This window comes from Podarcis cretensis (assembly GCF_951804945.1).
Source record: "Podarcis cretensis genome assembly, chromosome: Z".
Lineage (NCBI taxonomy): Eukaryota > Metazoa > Chordata > Lepidosauria > Squamata > Lacertidae > Podarcis > Podarcis cretensis.
Genome location: NC_137184.1, coordinates 30,302,151 through 30,328,528, shown reverse-complemented (window position 1 = coordinate 30,328,528; position 26,378 = coordinate 30,302,151). Strand labels below are relative to the sequence as shown.

The 26,378-nt window shown below is 40.8% G+C and overlaps 1 protein-coding gene across 1 annotated transcript in view; it reads left to right on the top strand.

The window, feature by feature from the left end:
* The window catches only part of CHM (CHM Rab escort protein), a 69,206-nt gene that overhangs the window by 36,276 nt on the left and 6,552 nt on the right, over positions 1–26,378 (top strand). The window contains exons 9-13 of the mRNA XM_079961690.1: positions 6,311–6,388; positions 13,753–13,857; positions 18,052–18,115; positions 19,503–19,599; positions 24,622–24,714. Coding sequence (XP_079817816.1) covers positions 6,311–6,388; positions 13,753–13,857; positions 18,052–18,115; positions 19,503–19,599; positions 24,622–24,714 — 437 coding nt within the window. The remainder of the gene's footprint in view (positions 1–6,310; positions 6,389–13,752; positions 13,858–18,051; positions 18,116–19,502; positions 19,600–24,621; positions 24,715–26,378) is intronic.

Genomic DNA, 26,378 nt, shown 5'->3' with positions numbered 1-26,378 from the left:
AAAAAAGTACCCAGACCTAAGCTTTTGCTGACCTCTATTTAGTTACTTTGTTTCTTTTAATGCTAACTTTATTGGCATTTTATTAGTAGCTGGATCTTCCTTTGTCTTGCTTTAGTTCCTTTTTTTTGTTCCTAAGAGGTTATGGTCACATCTGCACCATAAATTTCACACGCTCTTGCACCACTTTAAGAGTAATGGCTTCCCCTAAAGAATACTGGAAACTGAAGTTTGTTAAGGGTGCTGGGAATTGTAGCTCTGTCGGGGGTGGTCTCCTAAGAACCCTCAGCAAATTACAATTCCCAGGATTCTTTGGGAAAGCCTTGTCTCTTAAAGTGTTACAAAAGTGCTTTAAATGCGTGTTGTGATTGTGATCCGAGCTGTGCATTAGTTCAAATCTAATCTGAAGTTGCTGAATGCACTTAGGCATGCCATGCTTCCTCATTCTCAGTACCTGTGTCTGTAATATTGTTGATAGTAGTTAATAATGACTTACCATGCACAGTTGTTGTAACTAGATAATTATCTGCCTACAACTAGATAATGCGTGTGTGGTGTTTTGTACAATTAAAAGCGCTTTGTTGTTGCTTTCAGCTGCTTTTTGTGAGCGTTTTGGAGATCATTGCTATAAAAAGGATAGCAAATTTGTTATCCAAACAAAGCATGTGTGTTTATGTGTGTGGTGAGTTAAAAATCAAGATGTCAGATAGACATCTGCATTCCCCCCTCCCCAAATACTCAGGTCCAGGAGTATCACATCACAGTAGCATAGTTCTCCTGTGGCAAAAGATGCAGTAACCCTGAAGCCTCTTTCTTTCCTTGTAACATTAGTGTTTTAATTAAAGAAAACAACCAGTTGGAGGCAGTTACTTTCTGTGAAATGTAATGAAGATTTATTTTAGGGAGTGACCTTCACTGTATTAGCTCCAACAGTAATCAGTAGAATTAATAGAATAATCAAATTATATACAAACTCATAAATCACTGTGAATGTGCTGTCAAAAGTTCAGCTATTAATGGGGTCTATTGTTTTGCAGCTGTATTTGAAATTGCAGTTGCTGATTCCTTGGCTTGATAGGAATTGAAATGGCATTTAAAGGCTAGAGATGATTGGGGGCGGGGAATTACTAGGCCAAAATTTTTCGCAACTGTTAATTTAGCTGTAATGCAGTTTGATGTCACCAGGGCAAAGTTGAAACACAGTGCGTAACAGGCGCGATCTTTCAGCAAAACCTGAATTATTGGCTGAGACAGTAGCCAGTTAATTAGAGGAGAATCAGTTTAAACGTCTGTCATTTAGGGTTAATAGTATCAGAGTTACCTTGTACTTTGGTTCTAGCCAAATCATCCTATTGTAGAATAAGAAATTGACAAGACAGTTTGCTTGATTTTCATATAGATTTCGACTTTTAAAGAGCATTAGAGAATTAATTCCAAATTGTTTCACCTGTCTTATTTCATATATTTACTACAATTACATACAGTCTTGTTGGCATATAATCAAATAGTTATGGAACAAAGGCAAAAAGGGTGAGATGGGAAGAGGAAAAGAAGCAAATCTGGTACCAGTTCTTACACTGTGTTACATAGGAACCAAATAGAAATTGATCCCAACCAAATTAGTAATGAGGGCTTTGGTGTTTCACCTCTCCCTCTGATACAGCTACATCAGTGTGCTGGTGTAGTCAATAGATAAGATGGCAAATTGTTCGTTTTCATTACAAACTGAAATGTCATGGCTAGAGCATTGGTCAAGGACTAAGGAGACCTGGTTGTAATCAATTTTACATCATGCAATTCACCTGGTGATCTGGGATTACCATACTCACCATTTCTCAGCGTAACCCAAATCATAGGACTGTTGCAAGGCTAGGTAGGAGGACAAATTACATGCATGGGACACAGCTGTAACATAAAAATCCAGGAGGTGGAGCTCAACATAGCACTAAGGAGATAGTTCCATCACCTCAGGTATTTGTGCCTGCCTGATGGAATAATTTCCCCCTCCCCCTGCACTCTGTTCTGAGGGTTTCCCCCACTTTTCAGAGCAGATTTGGAGAAGTCGCAGAGGCAACATGGGAAGGAGAATGGGGGTGAAAGTTCCATTGAGCTAGCAGGAGTCTTTGTGTTGGCTTCCATTAGCAGCAACATCTTAGTTGCATCCTGCCCAGGATCTCCATGGCTTGTATCTAATTCTAGACCCATGGAAATTAATGAATAGCTTAGTCCCATTAATTCCAGTGGGTCTACTCTGAATAGGACTTGGTTGAATACAGCCCTATAAGTCTCTAGGAGCCATTGAAATTCCTTGCTCTGCAAAATGTTGTTGGCAGGGAGCTGCCCTTGCTATTGAAGTGAACAGGAAATCCTGAACACCAGAGTAGCTTTCCAGATGTTGCTGGAGTACAGTTTCCATCTTTTGTAGCCATGGACCATATTGGCTGGAGTCTGAAACATCTGGAGGGCCCCACTTTCCCTGACCTTGCAGTACACACGGGATGTTAAACAAGATTCCCACTTATGCTCAAATGCCCATTTGCAGAATTGAAGCAGGCACAGGCCACTTCAAGTGCCCACCCCCTGCCCAGATTCTGTTCACTCCCCATCAGCCCTGCACTGCTGGATATTTGTTTTATATGTGTGTGTGTGTCTGTGTGATCTCCATTTAATAGATTAGCAGGGAGTTGCCATGCACCATTCAGAAATCTGTAGAAACCAAATAAAAAGAAGTTATTTTTTAATGAATCGTGTAACTTGTGAGTTTGGACCCATCATGCCAAAAAATGGATAAAGTCATGTCAAAGTCACATTTTGGTCCACCATATTGAATCAAAATAGCGCCTAACATTGACAGAGACCACTGCACCCACTTTGGGAACCCTTGTGCCAAGTTTGGTGACAATACCTCAGTAGGATACAGACTTATGCCCCAAAGCGAGTGAAGTCATGATTTTGGTTCACCATCTTGATTTAAAATGGTGGCTAGTGTCAACAAAGACTTCTCCCTCCACCTGCTAACCCCGTACTGAATTTGATGACAATATCACAAGAGGTGGTCAAACCTATAGAGAACAATTGGACAGGCGGGCAGGCAAACTACTTTCCAAAAATATATAGTAGATTAGATTAAGATACTCACTTTATGTGACCCATCCCAGAGTCTTTTATAATAAGCTGTTTTGTGCATAAGTTGTTTACATACTACAGTCATACCTCAAGTTGAATGCGCTTCAAGTTGAGCGCGTTCGAGTTGCGCTCCGTGGCAACCCGGAAGTAACGGAGTGTGTTACTTCCGGGTTTCGCCACTTGCGCATGCGCAAATGCTCAAAATGATGTCACGCGCATGCGCAGAAGCGGCGAAAAGCGACGCACGCGCGCAGACGTGCCGTTGCTAGTTATGTTTGCTTCTAGATATGAGCAGGGCTCCGGAACGGATCCCGTTCATATCCAGAGGTACTACTGTACTTCTCCATTCATTCAATGCTGGTGTCTTATCATTGTTTAATGGTAAGCCACCTCAAGCTCACAGAATTGCAAAGCAGGGTAGATATTTTAAAATAATATATAATATTTGCCCTTGCGATTAACATGAAACCTCTGGATTTGCCAGGTTTGGTATAAATACTGGGCAATTTGCATTCTGCCCTTCCCTGAAGCTTCATGTGCTTCATTTATGCCCCCCCATCCTCCAGGAACTATCTCAGGGCTGCACAGTTGGAAGGGTTCAGTTCAGAGTTCAGTTATTAATAAATAATGTAATATAGTGTAGCATAATATGTGCTATCTGTGTGTGAAACATACACAGACACATGTTTAAATAAATTCCAAGTACAATACTGTGCTGGATATCTGTTCTACATATTGATTCATCTAGATGCTGCGTAAAAACCTCTAGGGCTGATTTAATTGAAAAATTGACCGTGCCTCATTGCTTCTATTAGATCTTCACTCGTTAGTTTACCGTTTTTAGACAAACATTTGTCTAATAAACACACATGTTTAGCTGGCTGTGTTGAATTGCCAAACACCCTGTCTCCAGTTATGTGAGCAAACAAATCTAATTGATTTTCCTATGGAAATGTTATTCTTTTTGAATACACACACACACACACACACACACACACACACACACACTTTTAAAGAAAAAGACCAGGACCTCATTTATTTCTTTGGTGCCTCTTGGTTTCTCCTGAGCATTTTCTTTTGTGTGTTCAGTTTCTTAGCTATTTTAACTCCCTTTCCCCCTGTTTTGTGACCTTGCTCTCAACTGAGAGAGAATTGTTTGACTCACTTTTTAAAAGACATCATCCACGTGTCTTGATCACTTATGAATGGATCTGATTTTCATTTTCTTTTATAAAATCAGAAGTGAATGGCCACAGAAATATTAGTATAGGAATGCTGTTTTAGGGTTAGATTTATTCTGGTAGTGCAGAGAGGAGCAAAGTATATGGCAAAGTTATCTTGGCCAGCCCGTTTTATTATGGCATGCAAGCAGCTCCATCTGAAATGAACTGCTATTAAAAGGTGCATGGCTAATGGTGATTGGATTGCGGGGGCAGGGTGGGGGAGAGGCAGGGGTTTGGTTGGGTGGCTGGGGAGGTTTGATGGGTTGAGATGGTTATAGTGGATCCTTGCCTGTTTCTTGGGCCTTGCTCAGCTTTGTTTTTAAAAAAATCCATAAACAAATAAAAAATAAAATAAAATAAATGAATAAATGAAATATTAAATAAGCTCTATCTTCCCATCAAGTGATGGTTTCTTAAGAAGTCTAGAAAGATGCAAATTGGCATTTGCACTGCAGTCCTTGACACGTTTACCCAGAAATAAGTCCCACTCTGTTCCATGGAGCTCACTGCTAGGAAAGCATGCATAGGATTTTGGTCTTCATGTGGCTTTAGTTACATAACGTACATCATGAATTGTTTTTAATCATTGCAAGCTACCTTGTTTAGAGAAGATAGAATTCATGCCCGCCAACATTTCTCTGATGAAAATAGGGACTATTCCAAAATGATGATTTTACTATTTATATCCCACACATCTTACTGGGTTGCCCCAGCCACTCTGGGCAGCTTCCAACATATGTAAAAACATAATAAAACATTAAAAATTCAGCTCTACCTCATTTTCAAATCAGAACCAGAGAAGGCGGTGAAGGACCTGTGTGAATGCCTGGAGGCGGTTGAAGGATGGATGGCAGCTAACAGATTGAGGTTGAATCCTGACAAGACAGAAGTACTCGTTTTGGGGGGACAGGGAGCGATCAGGTGTGGGGGACTCCCTGGTCCTGAATGGGGTAACTGTGCCCCTGAAAGACCAGGTGCACAGCCTGGGAGTCATTTTGGACTCACAGCTGTCCATGGAGGTGCAGATCAGTTCTGTGTCCAGGGCAACTATCTACCAGCTCCAACTGGTACACAGCCTGAGACACTCCTTGCCCATAGTCTGTCTTGCCAGAGTGGTGCATGCTCTAGTTATCTCCCTCTTGGAATAGTGCAATGCGCTCTGTGTGGGGCTACCTTTGAAGGTGACCTGGAAACTACAACTAATCCAGAATGCAGCAGCTAGACTGGTGACTGGGAGTGGCTGTCTAGACCGTATAACACCGGTCCTTAAAGACCTACCTTGGCTCCCAGTACGTTTCCGAGCACAATTCAAAGTGTTGGTGCTGACCTTTAAAGCTCTAAACGGCCTTGGCCCAGTATACCTGAAGGAACGTCCCCACCCCCATCGTTCAGCCCGGACACTGAGGTCCAGCTCCAAGGGCCTTCTGGCGGTTCCCTCACTGCGAGAAGTGCGGTTACAGGGAACCAGGCACAGGGCCTTCTCGGTATTGGTGCCTGCCCTGTGGAATGCCCTCCCATCAGATGTCAAGGAAATAAGCAACTATCTGACTTTTAGAAGACATCTGAAGGCAGCCCTGTTTAGGGAAGTTTTTAGTGTTTGAAATTTTATTCTGTTTTTAGTCCTCTGTTGGGAGCCACCCGGAGTGGCTAGGGAAACCCAGCCAGACGGGTGGGGTATAAATAATAAAATTATTCTTATTATTAACATTAAAAAACCTTCACTATACAGGATTGCCTTCAGATGGCTCAGGAGTCAGATAACTTTGTATCCTCCAACATTTCTCTAGTGAAAATAGGGATGTCCTAAGGAAAAGCGGGACATTCTGGGATCAAATCAGAAACCAGGATGGCTTCTCTAAATCAGGGACATCCCTAGAAAATAGGGACACTGGGAGGGTCTGGGAATTGAAATTTATTTACATCTCATCCCTCATTTTTTTATTTTATTTCTGATGTTCTTCTAGGATGTGTGCAGTATTTGGCGGTGTCTATTGTCTCCGCCATCCTGTGCAGTGCCTTGTGGTGGACAAAGAAACTAGAAGGTAAGGCTAGCAAGAATTAACCTTTCTCTCCTTTTTATATAAATATATATACACAGAACTGCAAGATGAAAAATGCTGGAGTCAATTTTTAAAAAATGGTTCTTCAAAGATCTTCCTTGGTATTAATAACACATCAACCTTGATTAAAAGTAATTTGTGTATAGGTCCTCCAGAACAAGGAAAGTGGGTTTAGAATATAGAAACTAAATTAATTTCCCTGCGATATTACTGCAGCCTCCTTCCTGATCACCCAAGCTTGGAAGACAAATCATTTCGGTTGCCGGGGGTCTGGTGATGAGTGATGTTAGTTTTCCTTGTGGCCTTACCTACTCTAATTGATTTTCATCAGATGACAACAAAGCCCTCTGTTATTGCATTTTTAAAAATGAAGCTCACCCAAAGACTCATCAGATTAATCTTTGCTGATAATGCATGTCACTCTAAGAGAAAAGGCTTTAATGAGTTTTTAGGTAGATTGTTGTCATAAACTATGCTGCCCTCTTACTGTAGGATGAATTCTTTTTACAATAGTATCGGGCCTCTGGGCAACTTTTTAAAAAGTTGGATCAAAATTGGCTGATTTTTTTTGCTGTGGGAATGGAATTCACTCCTGTGAAAGGGTCTATTAGAAAGAATGTGTTGGATCCAGACTTATTCTGCTTAGAGGAGACCTACCAAAATCAGCGGGACGTCTGCCATAATGAACATAAAGCCCACTGATCTCAGTAGGTCCACTTTAAGCATAGCTAAGTCTGAATCACACACAGCATCTGCATGTGTTGGCTAGACTTGTGACTAAATGCTCATCAGTGTGTGTGTGATGTACTACAAGCTAGGCTTCCCCCAACCCCACTTAATTAAACAAGAGCAACTCATGCACAATTTGCTTGTTTGACAGCCTGCCAGCTAAATGCAACAACATCAGTTAAGGAGAGATAGTAGTTCAGTGGTACTACATGCTTTGTGTGTGGCAGGTCCCAGGTTTGATCTCTGGTTGCTGAAAATATACTGGAAAAACTGGCAGCTCAGGGAGTAAGGCAATGAAAAGTTCAGTGACCTCTGATGTTCTGCTTAGATAGTCTTCACCTGTAGAAATAGCCTTTGCCAACACTGCCCCCTCCCCCACATTATCTAGTTAAAGGAGATGAGGTTTGCAGGACCAAGAGACATGTCTGCCTAGGACCTTGGGCAACTAATCCCAGCAAGCATTGGCAGTAGTGGCTTAGACAGACCAGTGATAAAAGGACTTTTATGAGCAACTGGTGGAGTAGACATATCCTTTATTCCAAGTAAAGCAAGTTGAGGGGAAGGTTGTATGCCTGTTTTATATATTAAATTCAATTATTTAAATACCAGAACCAAAAATAGGTAAACAGATTTGCAAAACCACCACATATCTATGTAAGACCCAGTCTCCTCGCATCCCTCAGGAGATGGTGGACTCTCCTTACCTGAAGGTTTATAAGTAGAGGTTGGATGGCCATTTGTCATGGATGCTTAAGTTGATATTTTTGCATTGCATGGGGTTGGACAATATGATTCTAAAGGTCCTTTCTACGGTTCTATGATTCTGTGTAGATTCAGTCACCCATGCACCCATACAATTAAGATTTCTACAAATGTGATCCACATGGCAGTGACTGGAGTGATTTTGCTAGTTGTTTCCACCTACAACTCAAGAGAAGGACAGTGGAAGAGGGTTGAGACGGCCACCAGTTTAGATGGCTTTTAAAGAGGATTAGACAAATGCATGGGAAATAAGGTTGTCAATGGTTATTATTTAGATTTTTAAAATTTGTTAAATTTCTATCCCAACCTTCCTCTCAAGGGAGCCCCTAATAGCTTTCTTCTACCTCCACTGTTGGAAACAGCACATCCTCCAGTTGGTGAGGATCACAAGTGGGGAGAGTGCTGTTGGACCCTAGTTTTGCTTGCAGGCTTCCTATTGGGTCATATGGTCAGCTGCTTTGAGAACAGGATGCTGGACTAGATGGGCCTTTGGCCTGATCCAGCAAGACGTTCTTACGCTCTTTTGTCCTATTGAAGATGGGGAAAAGGAAGATTGCTTACTGTTCATGTCATATATGATGTTGGGTGCAGGGCAGCAAATGTGGGTTTGTAGTCACCGCTGATTAGTGGTTCCAGCAACCTCCTTTAAGTGTGCTGTGCTAGGCAAGGTCTTTGCAAGGGCCAGTGATCAGCAAATAGTTAGTACTTGCAAAGCCCTTGCCTAACAGCATGCTTTAGAAGTCCATTGCTGCGCTTGCAAGCTGATGTTTTTCCTCTCTATTTGCAGGTGTGGTTTGAATGCAAATGGGCTTCAAAGGGGTACTTTGAAGCTGTGCTGTCGTGTCAGTGCCAACTGGCACTGATAGTATGCCTTCAAAGAAGCTCAGTCTTAATTGGCACTGAAAGTTAACCCCTCAGAAGTTGTCCCCTGTCATAATGACATCAGGTGATTGGCAGGTGGATGGCTCCACCTACCTGTCACAGTTGGCCAACGAGGGTTGGGGCAAGATAAGTATCTGGCCAGCTCCCCACATGGAAGCGGGGAGACTGAAAAGAAGAGGAGGATGCCACATCAGCCTCACAGATAAATCCACCCATGTTAATGGCACATTTTGTGCAGCAGGGTCTTTTCACAGTGACCAGCCTGATGCCTGTGGGAAACCTGCAAGCAGGAGTCAAGCACAAAAGGACTCTCTCCTTCTGTGGTTTCTAGCAACTGGTATTTAAAAACATTGCTACCTTCAACTGAGGAGGCAGAGCATAGCCTTCATGGCTAGTAGCCATTGATCGCCTTCTCTTCCACGAATTGGTCTAATTCTCTTTTAAAACCATCGAAGTTGTCTATCCCACTGCCTCCTGTGGGAGCGAGTTCCATTAGTTCATCTATGCACTGCATGGAAAAAAATACTTTCTTTTATCTGTCTATAATCTCCCAGCATTCAGCTTCATTGGATGTCTCTGAGTTCTGGTTTTATGTGTGTGAGACATAAACTTTTCACTGTTCACTTTCTCCATGATCCTGGCCCATCACCATCAGTTCAAACCCCACAAGTGCATGTGAAATAAACATGCACCACATTACACTTGTTTTCACTGAATTGCATTTGCCATTTTACTGTCTATTCACTCGGTTTAGAGTGGTTATTAGCTATGAATACTGTGCTTCCCATTTGTGGCCTATTCACATTCTGAAAGGGGGAAAACAACTTTTTCCCTAGTGTCTGAAAACTTCCTTATGTGCTAATATAGAGCTAACTGTGTTTAGGCTGCTTTATAGATTGATTTTGTGTGTATATATATTTCTGACGCAGAGGTTCATTCTTAGGTTTGGGCAGAGCAGATTTGGGTAAGATTAGTCCTTCAATGAGATACTGGGAAAAGGTTGCTTATAGCAAAGGAAATGAAAAAAATGTTTGTCTGGTTACCTTCAGTGTAACACTTATTTTGAAGCGTAACTTCCATTTTTTTAGAGGATGTCATGTGACAGATTACAGGAACGCTCAGAAAGAATTCTCTTGTCACAAAGATTTAACTCTGTGCAAGGCATGTCCTGCAGTTTCTCTGCCATTAAATCACTGAAGCTGACATAACATGGAAGCAATGGAATGGCACTTCCTGAGATTAAGTAAAGTAATCATAACCTTTTTATATGAACTGCATCATATTGCTTTCATGCAAAATGACAAAAGGTAGAAGGCATCTTGAGGACTAGCGTTAATGGAAGATCAGAATCCCACAAGTATTGTTTCTTTCCTAATTTTCCTGCCATAGGTTGAAAATATTGGGGGTGTACCAAAGCACACATGGAGCTCTTTTCAAACTGGGTCATCTCATTCTCAGCAATGATGTTGAACATTGTATGCTCAAAGGCACACAAGAGCTTTTCCCAGCATGAGAGAGAGAGAGACAGACAGACAGACAGACAGAAGCTCCATGTACATTCCACCCCCACCCCTTTGAGCTCCATGGGTGTTTAACTATGAGCATGGAACACCCCACATGTCTGGTCTGCCCCATTAATTTTAATGGCAGGAGTGAATTGCAAATACAAAAGGAAATTGGAACATTTTCTTCCATTGAAGTGAATGTGGAAGCCCTTGCGGACACAAAGAGCCCTAGGAGCGTTAGAGTTCCCATGGCCCTAGGAAATGGTTGTGTGAGGCACATAGCAGATCAGGATTTACAGCAGGTGTGAGGAATCTTTTGTCCTCCAGATGTTGCTGGACTACCACTCCCATCAGCCCCAACAAGCATAACCAATGGCTAGGGATTGTGGGAGTTGGAGTTCAGCAACGTCTGGAGGGCCAGAGGTTCCACACACACAATTTATAAGTTTAGCAGTCCCTGTCTTGTCTCTTAATTATCTCTCCAAGACACAGAGCCCTGGATTATTATAGATTATGTTTATGTGCCCCAATAAGTGAGGATGTGTAGCTTTATATCTTAAACAAGATGCTGAGGAGGGAAATAGGAGAAAAAAGTTTTTTTTCATATACAGCATTCTAGTTAAAATAAGGGGGATGGGTTTGTTTTGTTTTGCTAATGCCACTGGATACCCATCAAATTTGTTGCCTGCTTTGCTTGTGAATGAGAATCTCCTCATGACTTTTGCCTTTAGGGGGACGAAAATTGAATTTCCGCTCCCTATAAGCTTCCTTTCCTTTTTAATTTTGTTTCTCAGTTCTTTTATGCTGCATAGATCTTGCTTATGTGGCTCCATTTGATAAGATTTAAGGTATTTTAATTTACGTCTGTATATTTTGAGCAGGCCTTACATTAAAAATAATTGCCCGCATTTTACTTCTAGCACAGTTTTAAGTGCGTTTTCCAATGAAACAATCCCGGCCTCCAACTGAAGAGATGTGACAAATGTAAATTTATATTTCCATAGTAAAAAAAAGATATAGCAAACACTGTAATTTACATATCTTTCCTGAAATATTGCATAGTGGCTTTGTCAGTGCTGGTAAGTCCATTTCAAGGATGTCGCCCTTAGTCCATTAGTTTGGATAATGAGCCCTATAAAGTACATTTATAACTGGTGGCACTTGGCAAGGAGATGGATTCTAATTTTCATCCTTTTATCTAGACACATTGAAGAAGGTCAATGGAGGGTTCTGTATGATTCATTGTCCTAACACATATCAGATGACAAAGACCTGATAATGTCATTGCATAAGTGTTTTCCTTATTTGAACGTGGCACTAGAAAGAATTCTTCTGCTGATCATCCCTTTTGAAGTAGAAACCAGTATTAAAAGATGTGTGCATACACTCTCCCTTCCTACTTTTGGATAAAACCTTACTGTATGTCCGACTTGTTAAGCATCACTGAATGAAGGAGAAAAGGGGAAAAAGTGGGGAAATAAAGAACTAGTGACTTGCTTTTTTGCTTATTTTGAATGCTGCAACATGACATTTAATCAACCTCCACTCTTCCCACTGGAATATTCAGAGAGAGGGGAGAAATTGTTTCATAAACAATAGAATAGCTTATAATTAAATATGAACTGTGCCAGCTTGACCAGACTGTTTGTTAGCAGCATTTAAATGAGCAACTCTAAAGTGATCTTTTTAAAAAGTTAAAATTAAATCAGGGTAACATTGCAAGCTGAATAGATGATCCTATATGTCTGCCCAATTCGGTTTAAGTTATTTCTTGGTTTTCTGTATTTATATGCCATCCTTCAACACCACAGTCCCCCCGGGCCCTTTTCCAATGAGATAGTCTTTTTCTGCAGTTTTACAAATGAACAAATAAAGCTGCCCAATTTAAAATGGCAGGTTGTGCTAAAACTCAGAACTTTAAAAAACTTTTAAAGGCCTCAGTGAACAATGAGGTCTCCACGTGGCATATGAAGGATCACAGGACAGTGCCAGGTGAGCGACTCTTGGGATGGGATTCAAGACCAAGAAGGTCTCGTGTTCCCCCACCTCATATTTATTTATTTAGATTATTTCAATTATTTATTTAGAAAGATGTATAAAACACTTGATCACAAAGTTCTCATAGCTGCAGTGGTGAGTAGTACCCATCTGGATTTGTAGAGCAGGAGGCTAACAGTAGGTGGAGCCAGAGCCAATGACAGGCACAGCCAACTCATTCTTGTTTTGTCCCCATCCTCCTTGCTGCTGAGTTCTACAGCACAGATGGAGGAGGAGGAGGAAGAAGCTGCCACAATGTTTTCTCCTGGACAGGTTGTAATTAAGATGGCAGGCAGGTGAAGGCTGCTTGAGGGCAGACTGAGGCTGGTGGGGCAGTGTCTAATTTACCCCCAATGGAGCTGCCTGCATTGCTAAACAGTGTACATGGTAGAGGTGTTCAAAGAAAAGCCTCTTCCAAAATGATGGGATATGTCATTGTGAAACGATGTATCAATAATAATAATAATAATCTTTATTGTGGTCCAACAACCCATAACATGGATTCTGAATAAAATACAGATTCATACAGACAACCCCTCAGGGAAGGGAGACCGAAGCGTTATTTGCTTAGACATGGGTATGTTGATCTTTGATTCGTATGACTACTGAAAGAAACTTTGCCACGGCCACGATGTATCAAATGTTCTAATACATTAATTATTTCACTTCAGTAGGTTATGTTTATAGCATAGTGATTGGGCAAATGCAGGGAGAAATAGTTAAGCCCATTGAATGGGACTTGCATTTGTTTTCTTTATTATTTTATAATAAATAAAACATAAGCTATTGCCTGCCTTTCTTTTCTAAAATCAAATCAAAGTAGGTAACAAAATAATAATAATAATAATAATAATAATAATAATAATAATACATAAAGCAGTAAAAACAGCCCAATTACTAAGATCAGTTTCTTGCAATAAAACCATTTTGCCTGAAAATCAGAAAAGTCAACTTTAACCTATGCTGAAAGTCCGACATGGAAAGGTTGAAAGAGTTAAATATGTATAGCCTGGAGAAGAGATGATTAAGAGGTGATACGAGAGCCATTTTCAAATATTTAAAGGGGTGCTGCACAGATGATTTTGACAAAACATTTGGACAAATTCCCAGATGGTGCAAACAGTTCAGCTGTGGAACAGATTGCCTTAGGTGATGGACTCTCATTCATTAGAATTATTTAAGCAGGAGCTGGATGGCCACCTATCTGGGATATTCTAGCAGCTTGTCTCCTTCGTCACCAGCAGACTGGATTTGGTGTCCTTTGGAGTCCCTTCCAACTCTTGTATTTCTTAAAGATTTTCAAAATAAAAAGTGCTTAGTAACTTGCCTGAAGCATAAAATGAAGGCCTCTTCAATTTGCTTTTCATAAATATGCCTGTCAAAAAAAAAAAAAATGATTTCCCCTCTATCTGTCCATCTTTCTCTTAACAGGTGCAAGGCGGTCATTGATAATTTTGGTCAAAGAATAAGTGCCAGCTATTTTGTTGTGGAAGATAGTTACTTTTCAGAGGAAACCTGTGCAAATGTGTCCTACAGGTATGTATCAAGACAGAAGAGAAGCCTAATAGGTATTTCATGCTCCTTTCTGCCAGCCTTAAACATTACAATCACCCATTCCAGGTCTTCAGTTGTCACATAGTGCTATGTGAACTACTATAAAATGAATGCAAGCTATGTATAGATGTCCTACATATGTCTTCATTTTCTGTTCCACTCCCTAACTCGCTACTCTTGTGCATACATGTACTGGAGACACCCTCCTTCTTAAGAAATTATGTGTAACATGCCCCAAGAGGCACTGCATTCATTCAGGCATAACATCAAACCACGGTGTTAAATGAGACTATCTCTCATGACCCACCCTCTTACTCCTCCAGCAGAAGGTTCCACTTAAGCTGCTCTTTAGCATATTATCTGAACCCTAAACTGTGGTTAATCTTAGCTATGGTTAGCTGAAATAAGCCAGCTTCATAAACTGTGGTTTGAAGTTGTATCGTTTCCACAATCCATTTTAATATTAAGTGCAGTTTGGGGTACAGATGACAGCTAACTGTGGTTAATATAAAATGGAAGTGAAAGCTGCAGAATTCCTCCTTATAGTTGTTCTGTGGGTGGTTAATGCAAGCCTAATGCAGTACATTATCAGAACACAAAACAATGGTTTATCAAGATCCCCAAACCAACGGACTATGTGCCAAAATTGGCTTGAAAGCAGGGCTTATAGCATCTCCCAAGGAAATGCATATGTGTAAACTGGTGAAGTGGTGGGTTGGGAAAGGCAGATACTTATATCTGTACCTGTCTTCTTTCCTTGTTGAGGCTATTAGCAGCTGCAGCTTTTACCTAAGTGTTTGATTTCAGACAAGGAAACTCAGAAAGAGAAAGGATTGCAGCTCCTTGAGCATTTGTCTTTAAGCTTTGACAAAAAACGTGGGGAGATCTGATCTTATGTGTTACATATAGCTTGGCCCTCCAACTAAGAGAAAAAAACTCTTTTGTATTATATTGCAATTCGCCCTGGCATTTGTGTCCTTGTTCAGGTTCTGGACCAGTTACCCAGCAGAGTAGCTCAGATGCCTCTTGAAGGCACAAAGAATTGAACTTTCCTGCATTTTACACCTATTCCCTCACCCCCTCCCTGACTCTGCTGCATTTATGCCATTAACCTTTGCTGAGGCAATTAGTAGCCAGCTAATGGCTATTTAAGAATGTTAAAAAGCTGCCATAGTGCTCTTGAGGGTCAAGCCAATGGCCTGTTTGATCCAGTCTCCTCTCTCTCTCAATGGCTAATACTGGATGCTTCAGAAGGTATTTAACCAAAACAAGGTAATTAAAGGAGTGATACTTCCCCCCACTTTCCTTCTGTGTCAGCTCACTGTCTCTATTTATAAGGAAAGTTTCAATCATTGCTTGAACTTTAGGTCAGCTTCAAACATTACTTTGAAGAGCTGAAATGGGAACCAAGAGTCTAGCTGCTGCTTCCCATGCATTTGGGGTAGTAGGCAAACATCTCTCAGTAATAGCTGATCAGATGCTTCTGGGAAGCCCACCAGTGGGTTGTGATGGCAATAGCCCTCACCTGTTGTTGTCTCCCAGGAACTGGTATTCATAGGCATACTGCCTCTGCATCTGGAGGCACCATGCCTTGTACTAGTTGCTGAGAGGCAAGAATGAGGGAGAGCATCTGCTTGGCCACTATGGAGATGCTGGACTAGGTGGCCCTTTGGTCTGGTGCATCAGGGCTCTTTTTGAACACATTGTGATGTCCAAATAAAAAAAAGAGCCCCTTGCTTTCTGAAAACTTAGTCTTTTCTTTTTTAAACAACAACAACAACAACAATTAAATTTATTGAACCTTGTTTAATTAAGTTCTTACGGATAAACTCCTGGAGGAAGTCATGCTGGCTGTTTACTATCTCCAGGCAAAATGCCTCTGAATACCAGTTACTGAGGGAAAACACAGCAGTAGAGGCCTGTTTCACTTACCTTCTTGTGGGCTTCCCCAAAGCATTTGGTTGGCTACTGTGGGAAAAAGGATTTCTTACAAATGTGGTACATACACTTCATTCTTCATCCTCGTTGTAGATGAAGATATCCAATAATGTGATAGCCACTATTGATCCATGCAGAAGTCTTCATTTCCAGTCTGTCATAAGGCTGTTTATTACTCCTCCTTTGCACACGCCTCCTTTACGTGCACTTCAAGTTCAGCCAATTTCAAGTTCATCACATTACATGATTCTCCCCCCAGGCAGTGGTTTCAGTCTCTTCAGTAAAGAAAACATATGGAACTAGATCAGAATTATGGCTTGAAGTCCAAGAATCTTAATTACAGAGGTATACCTTCCCCTTGCCTATGCAGCCCATTATTTTATCAAATAAGGAAGCTTAGTCTGATGTGTCTTTTGAGAAACACCATGTTGATTGCCAAATAATCACAATTCCGTCCTGCCCCCCTTCAGTTATGTTGTGCTGCTTGTTCTTCACTAACGTATTGGCAAGATGCTATCCATATACAGTGGTACCTCAGGTTACATACGCTTCAGGTTACATACGCTTCAGGTTACAGACTCTGCTAACCCAAAATAGTACCTCAGGTTAAGAACTTTGCTTCAGGATGAGAACAGAAATCGTGCAGCGGCAGCAGGAGGGCCCATTTGCTAAAGTGGTGTTTCAGGTTAAGAACAGTTTCAGGTTAAGAACAGACCTCAAGAAGGAATTAAATTCTTAACCCGAGGTACCACTGTACACTTCATTGATGGCAGAGCTGAGCTGAAAGCAGCTGTGTAGTGAGCCCCAGGAACCATAATCATGATCCAGTGAATACTGCTGTTGACCAAGCAAATCTACAGCCTGATTTGGGAGTCTTTCTAGTCATTTCTGGTGAGAGAAAAATGAAGGCTAGCATGGTAGGCAGAGTCACAAGTCCAGGAACTATTCAGGAGGTTCGTAGCTCAGTGGTAGAGCATTTGCTTTGCATGCAGAAGGTCCCATGTTCAATCTCCAGCATCTCCAGGTAGGCTTGGGAATGTCCCCTATGTGAAACCCTGAAGAACTGTTATCAATCAGTGTAAACCCCCTGGAGAACCATTGGCTGTTCAGATGTTGCTGAAATGCGACTCACATCAGCTGCAGCAAGTGTAGCCAATGACCAGGGGTGGTGAGAGTTGTTCAGCAACATTTGGAAGGTGAAATGTTCTCGCACTTGGTATAGACAAGTATTGAGCTAGAACCAATGGCCTGACTCTATAAGGTAGCTTCCTATGTTCTATGTATATCTCAATATAGAATAAAACATGCAACCCTGGTGACTCTCCATGTGGATCAACAGCACACAGACCCATGACTTCTATCTGCAGCAGCTTCTAATAGTAGCAGACTACTCCAGCAGATTCTTGCACCCTCCACACACTCTGTTTTGTTCAGTTGGTGGTGGCAGAAGTGCCCTTGGCCTTAGGTTCTCCTACTTTCGTCATTTGGCAGTGGTTCCACATTTATAAATTTCTTATTCTTTTCATATTTGTAGTGGCAAAGATCCAAATAGCTATTTTAGGTGAACATAAGGGATGAAGAACCTGCTGCTCTCTTGGTGTTGTTGAATGCCAAGACTCATTATCCTTGACCATTGGCCATGTTGGTAGGGGCGGATGGGAGATGGAATGCAGTGACACCTGGATGGCTACAGGTTCCCTTCCTCTGGCCTAGAGGAAATTTAAAAATACATCAGAATCCTACACCTTACTGCAAGCTGCTGTTGAATGTCATTTCAAAGGTAGTTTGCCGTGTGGCGTGTTGTGGGAGAAACATAAGCCCAAAGCCTCTAGGTGTATTCCCACTAGCTGCACAGCTCTTTGGCTCTCAGTCATTAGCTGTATTGGTTGATGTGTTTGCATATTTCTACACTCTAAAACAATTTGCTATTAGAGTGATTCTGTGATGGGTGAAGTAAACATTATGTTCCATACGGAGTACTGAGTATATTCATTATAACTTGATAAATATTAAGAGTCAGATCTGGCAGCCTTCATATATGCATGCACTTGAGTCATTGTTAATTTCTTAGTTAAGCTGGCCATATGCAAATGTGTCATTAGCAATGTGCAAGCTGGTGGAATGTTAGTTTCTCATGGTGGTAATAGTTATTTTTGGAGAGAGAGAAACCCTGAATCCATATGGCTGCTTTCTGCTTATGTTTTGGTGATAGACCATAATTGCTTTATTCACTTACAGGCAGATCTCCAGAGCGGTTCTCATTACTGATCGGTCGATTTTGAAGGCAAGCTCAGATCAGCAGGTTAGCATATCCATTAAGCATTGGTAACTTTCTGCCTTGTAAACAGCTGCTTGCTTGTGACTGTATTTTCAATCACAATTTCCATTCATTGTAAAGCCATTTAAGTGCCTTTGTCACCATTAGATGCATTTGCCAGGAAACAGGAGAGTTTTTAAGTCTGAATGCTCAAAACTTGGAAATGGACAAACAAGATCATAGATGCTTGATCAATGAAGTTAATTCTTAAGTATAAGCAAAGGTTATGTGTTGGATCCAGGTTAAGTTAATCATACTTTAGTCCCATTGAAATCAAAGAAACAAGTTGGACACAACAACTTAACCTGGATCTAACCTGCCTAACAGATAGATGGAGCTGATAAACATCAAGTTAGAGATCGGTCCCACTTCTCTGCACATAATCTATATATCTCATTTATATTTGGATCTCTATTTTATTGCAATTATAATTCCAGCTTTTTCCCAACATGGTAGTCTTCAAGCATGTACATTTGGGTTCCCAAGCAGTCTCCCATCCAAACACATACCAGGCCCAGACAAACAACAGGTTGCTTGAAGGAAGAGGCCATGGTTGTTGTAAAACTACAATGGGATCACATCCAAGTATACAACCCTATTGGTAGATTAAACCAAGGCTATGATTGACCTAAATTTGCCAGTGAGCTTCATGGCTGAGTGAGGATTTGGACAAATGTCTTCCGGATTCAAGGTCAACGTTCTACACCCCACTGCATCTCTGTATAACTTCCAAATCTAAAACTATAAACTGTAGGTTGTAACAGGAACAAGTATACAGATCAGCCTTACAGATCAGCTTTGCAAATCAGATAAAATAATCCTATTACATAAGTATGCATATAAAGTTGCCTGGTTTAAATTTGGAAAATCTCTGCAGCCAATGTAGATGAAGCTACTTGACTAGGAGGGCGGGAAACAAATAAAAATTATTCTTATTCTTATTCTTATTCTTATTTATTTCTAGTCTCACTTTGAATGGGACAATCAATTGTAGAGCAAGGGATATGTTCCACCTCTACAAATACATCCCACGTGAACAAATACAGTGCCTCCAATCACATTTCCATAGTGGCCATTTCCTTAGTAGACATTGTTTATTGCTGAAATCTAAATGCTGCACTTTTCTTAAGCAAAGCATACCACTGAGAAGAGCACAGTGGTTGTGGCTTTCAATAAAATAGGCATAATTAGGCAGCAGGGGCAAACATCCCTCAGTCTCTTTTTGAATAGCGCTTTGGCAGACTTGGGTTTATAATATGCTAAATATGCTGGTGCAAAGGCAAAAGGGCCTTGCATTGTAGCCTGCAAAGAACTACTAGATGGATTCTTTTGGAAGACTTTTTAAAGAGATTCTGTTTTCTTTGCTTTCCAGATTTCCATTTTGACTGTCCCACCTATGGAGCCAGGTCAGCCTGCTGTCTGCCTCATAGAACTGTGTTCTTCAACCATGACATGCATGAAAAATACATGTGAGTACATGTTCTGACTTTGTTCTTTGTTATTGTGGCAAGAAAGGAAGTGCCAACTCTCAGTAGGAATGGCAAATACCCTATAAATTTCAGGAATGTAGCAAATACATGCTTAATAGCAGCATGCATATTTGTCCTGACTTACACTGGTGTGAAAGGGACTTGCAAGTAGTAGTAGTAGATACAGCAGTAGATACACTCCAGGAACCTGTCACCAACAGCTGCTCTCTGGCATAGATTCCTCTGTGTGTGTTCTTAGGGATGAGCAAATCTGTCAATTTCAGGTTCTCTCTGTTTCCCTTTTTTCTAATTTCAAATTCAGTTTTCCACATTTGTTTGCAAATTCTTTTTTTATATAAAAAAAGTTATCCTGAAAATCTATAAATATTTTTGCAAGCTGTTTTTTCTAATATGGTGCATTTTTGTCTGCTGTTTTCACTTATATACCCTTTTTCTAGTATATTTATTTTTGTGCCCGTTACTTGGGGTGTTACGGGAGTAAGTAGTACCTCTGGTGGGGGACACACCATGCTCCTTCTGGGGTGGTTTGTCCACCTTTGGTCCCCACCTTGCACTCAGCTCTCGCTTGTGGCTCCTGCAAACAGTCAGCATGTGACAGCAGCCACACACCAGGAACAGCTTTGACTTGCTGGCTAGACCAGGTGAGGGTAGCTGATGGGTCTCAAACCCTCGGTGAGTTAGAGACTTCCCCTGCATGCAAAGACATGCTCTGGTGGATTGAGCGGTCAAGACCGATTGTGGGTTCAGTGGTCAAGAAGACAGTTTCTGCACATGTTATGGAGGGGCAGATAGGGCTTGTCAACCCAGGAAGGAAGCCCATCTAGGAGAAGGAAAACTCTTATGCTAAACCTTGTTGGATCCTTCTCTTTTGGGAGTAGAAAAGGCTCAGGAGTAAACCCTACACAAATCTGGAGTGGAGTCCCTAAGATGCTTGGATGGCGCCTTGTATGCCTCCTTCTGACAACTCCTGCAGCCAAGCGGCTGCCAAACATATTGCTCTGCTTTCCTTTGGTACATGTCATCTGGGCATCTCAGGACATCCACACACACTGCCCAGGCTAGCACTCCAGGAAGGTCAGCTTGGTGCTGCTAATGCAGCAGTTTGAATTCACCTCTGGAGGCACACTCGGTTGTCTGTTGAGACAAACAGATGCCAACAAGAACAACTTAGAGAATTGCATTGCAAAACTTGGAGAAATTTGATAGAAGATTCAGTATAAAATTATCCTATATCCCCAGTATTTCTGCAATCTTCTGTTTGCATCAATCTCCCAAGCCCTTTATCTGCCAGGCCAAAACCCAATATGTAGCCAATTCTGTTACCTATTTAAATGGTTGCAGCAGTAAATGAGATTAATATATATGTATTTGCATAAGAATAGCTTAAAGGAAATGGGACCTTGTTAATACAGCAATAAAGTTTTTTGATGATTTCTGTGTTTTAACAGTATATAATATATTGTATAGAAAAGTAATGACATTCCTGAAAAGGGCTTTGTGGCATTTCCTCTAAGAGATCTCCTTATTAGAAAGGTTTTTCAAATAAACTGCATTGAAATGCGGGTGTTAAAGGTTGGAACAAATACTTGCCCAGGCAGTTTAATTTCCTATCCATTTGCCTTTTCTTGACAACGGAACGTTTACTATTAAGGTTCTACTCTGAACATAATAAACTAAGGGGGTCTAAAACATAACTGTTTCCAGTTGCTTGGGGAATTTTTTTTAAAAAATAGAACTTCTATATTATCGCTGGTATATTGACCTTGTGTGGAGTTCATTTTACATGTAGAACTATCCTGCTTGCACAATGGGATGGGGGGTGGAAGTTGGAATAACTAGTGAGAGAGGAGAGACCTTTCTCATACCCAGTTGCTTACAGTGTGGGGGGGAGACAGGGCAAATATCACTTAAGGACCTTTCCAGGTAGTGTGTCATCAGCTGCTGTCTCAAAATGCCACAAGCTCACACCAAACCTGCTCATTGTGTGTCCCAAAAAAACTGAACTGAGACACCCACTTTCCAAGATTAATAAATTACTAACAATGAAAACTAAGGAAGTTCTGCACTAGTTTGAGAAGTAGCTGTCCTTATGATCTGCCTATAGACTTTGTGTGTTTTCCCCACTACCACCTTTTGTTATTAAAAATCACTTTAATAAGCTTTTATTAAAAAGTCTATAATTATGTATTTACACTTCAGGTCAATTGGACTGCTAATGCTCATTCATTAAAATGACAGGTGGTTAGCTAATTTTTATATATATATAAAAAACTCTATTATAGCACACCACAGGAAGCCCATATCTGCAAGGCATTAGCACTTAGCTTTTCTTCTCTAGTCAATGAGTTTACAACTGTATTGCCAAATGGAGGGTAAACACCCATCACATTCCTCTGCCCTGCTTGCCCCATCTGGTTATGGCTGTTCTCAAACATTTTTAAAGTGTTCCTTTAGCTTCAATGGGTGCAGTCCCCCCCCCAAGTTAGCATATATGCTTTTTTCCATTTTACAAACTGTTTGCTATTGTCATTGTGCTGTCATGAATATAGCTTTCAGCTTGGACATTGAGTTCCATGTTCAAATCTCTACTTGGCTATTATTTATTTATATATTTACCACGTAGTGCCAAAATAGTTTTCTAAGCAGTTTACAAGTATATAATTACACAAGCATATGAAAATACAAACATCTATAATTAAGAAATGCAATGAAACAATCTGTGAGTTGGCCAGATGTGTATGAAGGCATGGTCATGATCTAATTGTGTCTGGATTTTGGACAAAGCATAAAAAATATTTCCCCTTTTCCTTTTATTTTTTTGGATGTTTGCTATTAATGGTTGTTAACATGGCTGATCTCTTCCACTCATTTAAGCAAGATAAGCATGTAGATACACATGACCTTGGATCACATGGTGCAGAAGACAGGCATGCAATTGATGTTGTCCGCTGAGTGGAACCAAACTCCTTTCCTCGTGCCCTAAGTACTGAGAGCACTTTCCAACACTAGTCATATTCAGAGTTGACCCATTGAAATCAATGGGCCAGTGTAGTGTAGTGGTTAAGAGCAGTAGACTCGTAATCTGGGGAACCGGGTTCATGTCTCCGTTCCTCCACATGCCGCTGCTCGGTGACCCTGAGCTAGTCATACTTCTCGGAAGTCTCTCAGCCTCACTCACCTCACAGAGTGTTTGTTGTGGGGGAGGAAGGGAAAGGAGATTGTTAGCCGCTTTGAGACTCCTTAGGGTAGTGATAAAGCGGGATATCAAATCCAAACTACTACTACTACTACTCTTCTTCTTCTTCTTCTTCTTCTTCTTCTTCTTCTTCTTTCCATTGATTTCAGTGGGTATACCCAGAGTATGACATGTAGGATTTCCCTTAGGCCAGTTGTTTCCAACTGGTAGTCCATGGACCCCAGGATGTCCACGTAACCCATCCAGGGGGGCCTTGGCACCATTCACATAACAAAAAGTACAGTAGAAATATCAAAATGGGGGGCCCATGGCTTGGCTTTTGAAAATCAGGGGGTCCACAATACATAGCTAATTGAAAACCACTGCCTTAGGCTATACAGACAGGGTGTCCTCCCCAGCCCTAAATGAATTACTCAAAGACCAGCAGTGGCACACTGTATAACTAATTTAGTTAAACCCAATTACATCAGAGACACACTGCCAAGGCAGGGGGGAGGGGCATGCTGATGGCTCATAGCAGTAACATCACATGTGATCAGATAATTATATAGTAAATTAAAGTGAACTTCAATTATCGTGGTTTTAATAGAAAAAAAAGATTTTATGGCAAACATTCTACAAAAGAGCAAACGCTTCAGTTTTCTCTGCATTTGCTTATTTATTTATTTTTAAAATTATATCACTCCTTTTTATTATTTAAGAATTCTGAAGGCATATGGTTAGAATAGGTTAAACAATAATAAAAGTTAAGCATTAAAATGTAGATTCCAAAAACTCAAATGATAAAATAAGCAAAGAAAATAATCAAGATAAATCTCAAATTTAGAGTGTGGACAGGTGTGGGTTTTTTTTTAAACCTAAAAAATGATTATAATGCTCTGGGGGAGCATCCACAGAGGTGCAGCAACCAGCCACAGTGGCTGTAGTTCTACCTCCAATTGTCACAGTATGACTCTGAATGCCAGTTGCTGGAAGAAATTGCAGGTGGGGAGTGTGTGTTATGCTCAGGTTCCGCTTGCAGTTTTCTTTTAGACATCTGGCTGGCCACTTTGAGAACAGGGTACTGGATCAGATAGGCAAGGTTCTTCTTCTGCTGTCTATACAGCCTTCTTATTTGTGATGATCACTTCTGGAGACCCTGCTCTCGGAAACCTTGGAAGGGAATCTAGACGATGGAATTGTCCAAGATGGTAGAGGAACTGGATGCTATTGAGGCATGCAATAGCAGTGGCCAGACTCAGCATTCGAAACTTCTCTGTTGCTCATATTCAAAATGCAAGCTTCTTTTTTTGAAATTTTTAGGGAGAGGTTGTTGTTGGTTGTTGTTGTTGGTTGTATTTTTTTAAAAAAAGGCTTATCCAGTTCTTTTAGAAAGCGGGGAGGGACAAAGATTGATTTTTGCATATTAATAGCTGAAATAGTGTTTAAGGTATTTTACTCATGACTTGATTTCAGTTGGTGGTGCTTGCTTCTTCTTTTTTTTAATTGTTGTCACCTGGGTTGGAAATTATTTTAAATTGCAAAGCTATGTGCAATTTTAAATGCAGTTCAGGGTGGATTCACATGACCACATTTTAGTGCAATGAGGAAGTTTACCATGCCATATCACTGCCATTGAATGTTGTTGTCCCAAGAAAGTTGCAGCTTCTTCGCCCCAGAAGAAGACTGACCTGATAAATGCTGCACTGTCTCCACGTGATACAGCCCAGTTCCAAGCTGACCTACACTTTTAACACTAATAGTCAAAATTGTGAATGCCAGGCTGTGGAGGATCCTAAAAGTGCCTTTCTATCCCATTCCAACAGATTTGGTGCATTTAACTTGTTTGTCCATTAAAACTGCTAAAGAAGATTTGGAGCCTGTTGTGGGCCAGTTGTTCAGTGAAAGTACAGAAACAGGTAAATGCTTTGTTTTGTTTTACTTTAAAAAACAAAAGTCATGCTTTACAATCTTCTCTCTCAGCCCAAGTTGATTGACAGCCATTCCACCACTTAGGTATCAGAAATCACGTCAAAAGCCTGGCTGATTATGTGTGCGCATTTTTTTATTTACTTTATGTTTTATCAGACAAAATGAGAAGCTAGTTCTATGTGCATCTCTGGATGTGCCATGGTCCTCCTATGGTGACTGTCCAGGTTCAGTATTGTCTGGGGAGGCACTTGCTTTGGAGTGCCATGGGACTTAATCATGCAGAATAACAACAAATTACACTATAAATTTGTAGGGCTATTTATTTATTTATTTATTTATTTATTTATTTATTTAGGTATTACTTTTTCAACTCCCATTAGCAGACCAGAGAGACGGTTCATATAAACACTGCAAATCCATTTTCTATTGCTCCCAATTCATCTCCCGTAATTTAACTTAGAGAGAAAAACAACCTGAAACCAAACCAGCATTGTACAGATCTGAAAAAAACACACACCTCGGAATACGAAAAAGTGGTTAGATTGCCACTTAGCATGATCTTGTCCTTTCCCTCCTGCCTCCTCCTTAACATTAATCTTAATGCTTAAAGTGATCTGGTTTTGAAGTGATGTATTGTTTAGAAGCTGCCTGAAATTCTTTTGGAGGAACTCTGTGATCAGGAGGGTCCTTAGGTGCACTGAGGCACTGAGAAGCTAGTTTTCACTGACACATAGGCCTTTTTATCATCAAGATGAGGTAGTGGTCATATTTTAATTAAAATGTCAGAACAAATACTGTTGGAGTTATTGAAAATGAATCACCAGATAAAGTGAGCACTGGGCCATGGCAGGTCAGAGAAGCAAAGTCACCTGAAGAAGAGGACTCTATTCATTTTCTTGCCTAAATGAGGAAGAAGTAACTTCTTTTTTTTTAAGAGTACTAGGAACTTTTAATAATTTTTAAAAGAATGCACTGCGTCAGGCTTTATGCTGGTTGATTATCCCTTCCAAATAGATTGGAAAAGGTAAACTGCTCTCTCCTTGAGAACAGTCATTATACATCTGTTCAAACACACACACACACACACACACGAGACACACACACACACACACACACACACACACACACACAGATTAGTTGTCCTGTGCTTGCCTTTTAAAAATACCTTCAAACCTCTGTTCTTATCCATTATGAAAGGCTTCTCTCTTTCTAAGCAATGTGAGCATAGCATTTATTTTAAATTTTATTTCGGGGGGGGGGGGTTCCCCCTCTTCCCTGCCTTAAAAGCCTCAGGGTTGGTTACTGCTTCTTTCCCAATCGTGTACACATAATTAAAATGCAGAGCAGCAAGACTTAATATTCCCAAACAGAAAGCCAACAACAAATCCTGGTTGACTGCTCATGGTCTCTCTGTGTGGGAAATGAAACAAGAGCCCAAGTTCAGATGATACAGGTGTGCTTGTGTTGTCTGTGACATGGCAGAGCAGGGGAGATGTGCCACAGGAAATTTTGAGCAGGGTGTACCAGCACACTGCTTGTTCATGTTAAACTATGGTTTGTTATAACCCGTGGTTTAATATGATGTGCAATTGGGGCCATAATGACTGGCCGCAACTTGACTAGTGAGCTTCATGCCTAAGTGTGGATTTGA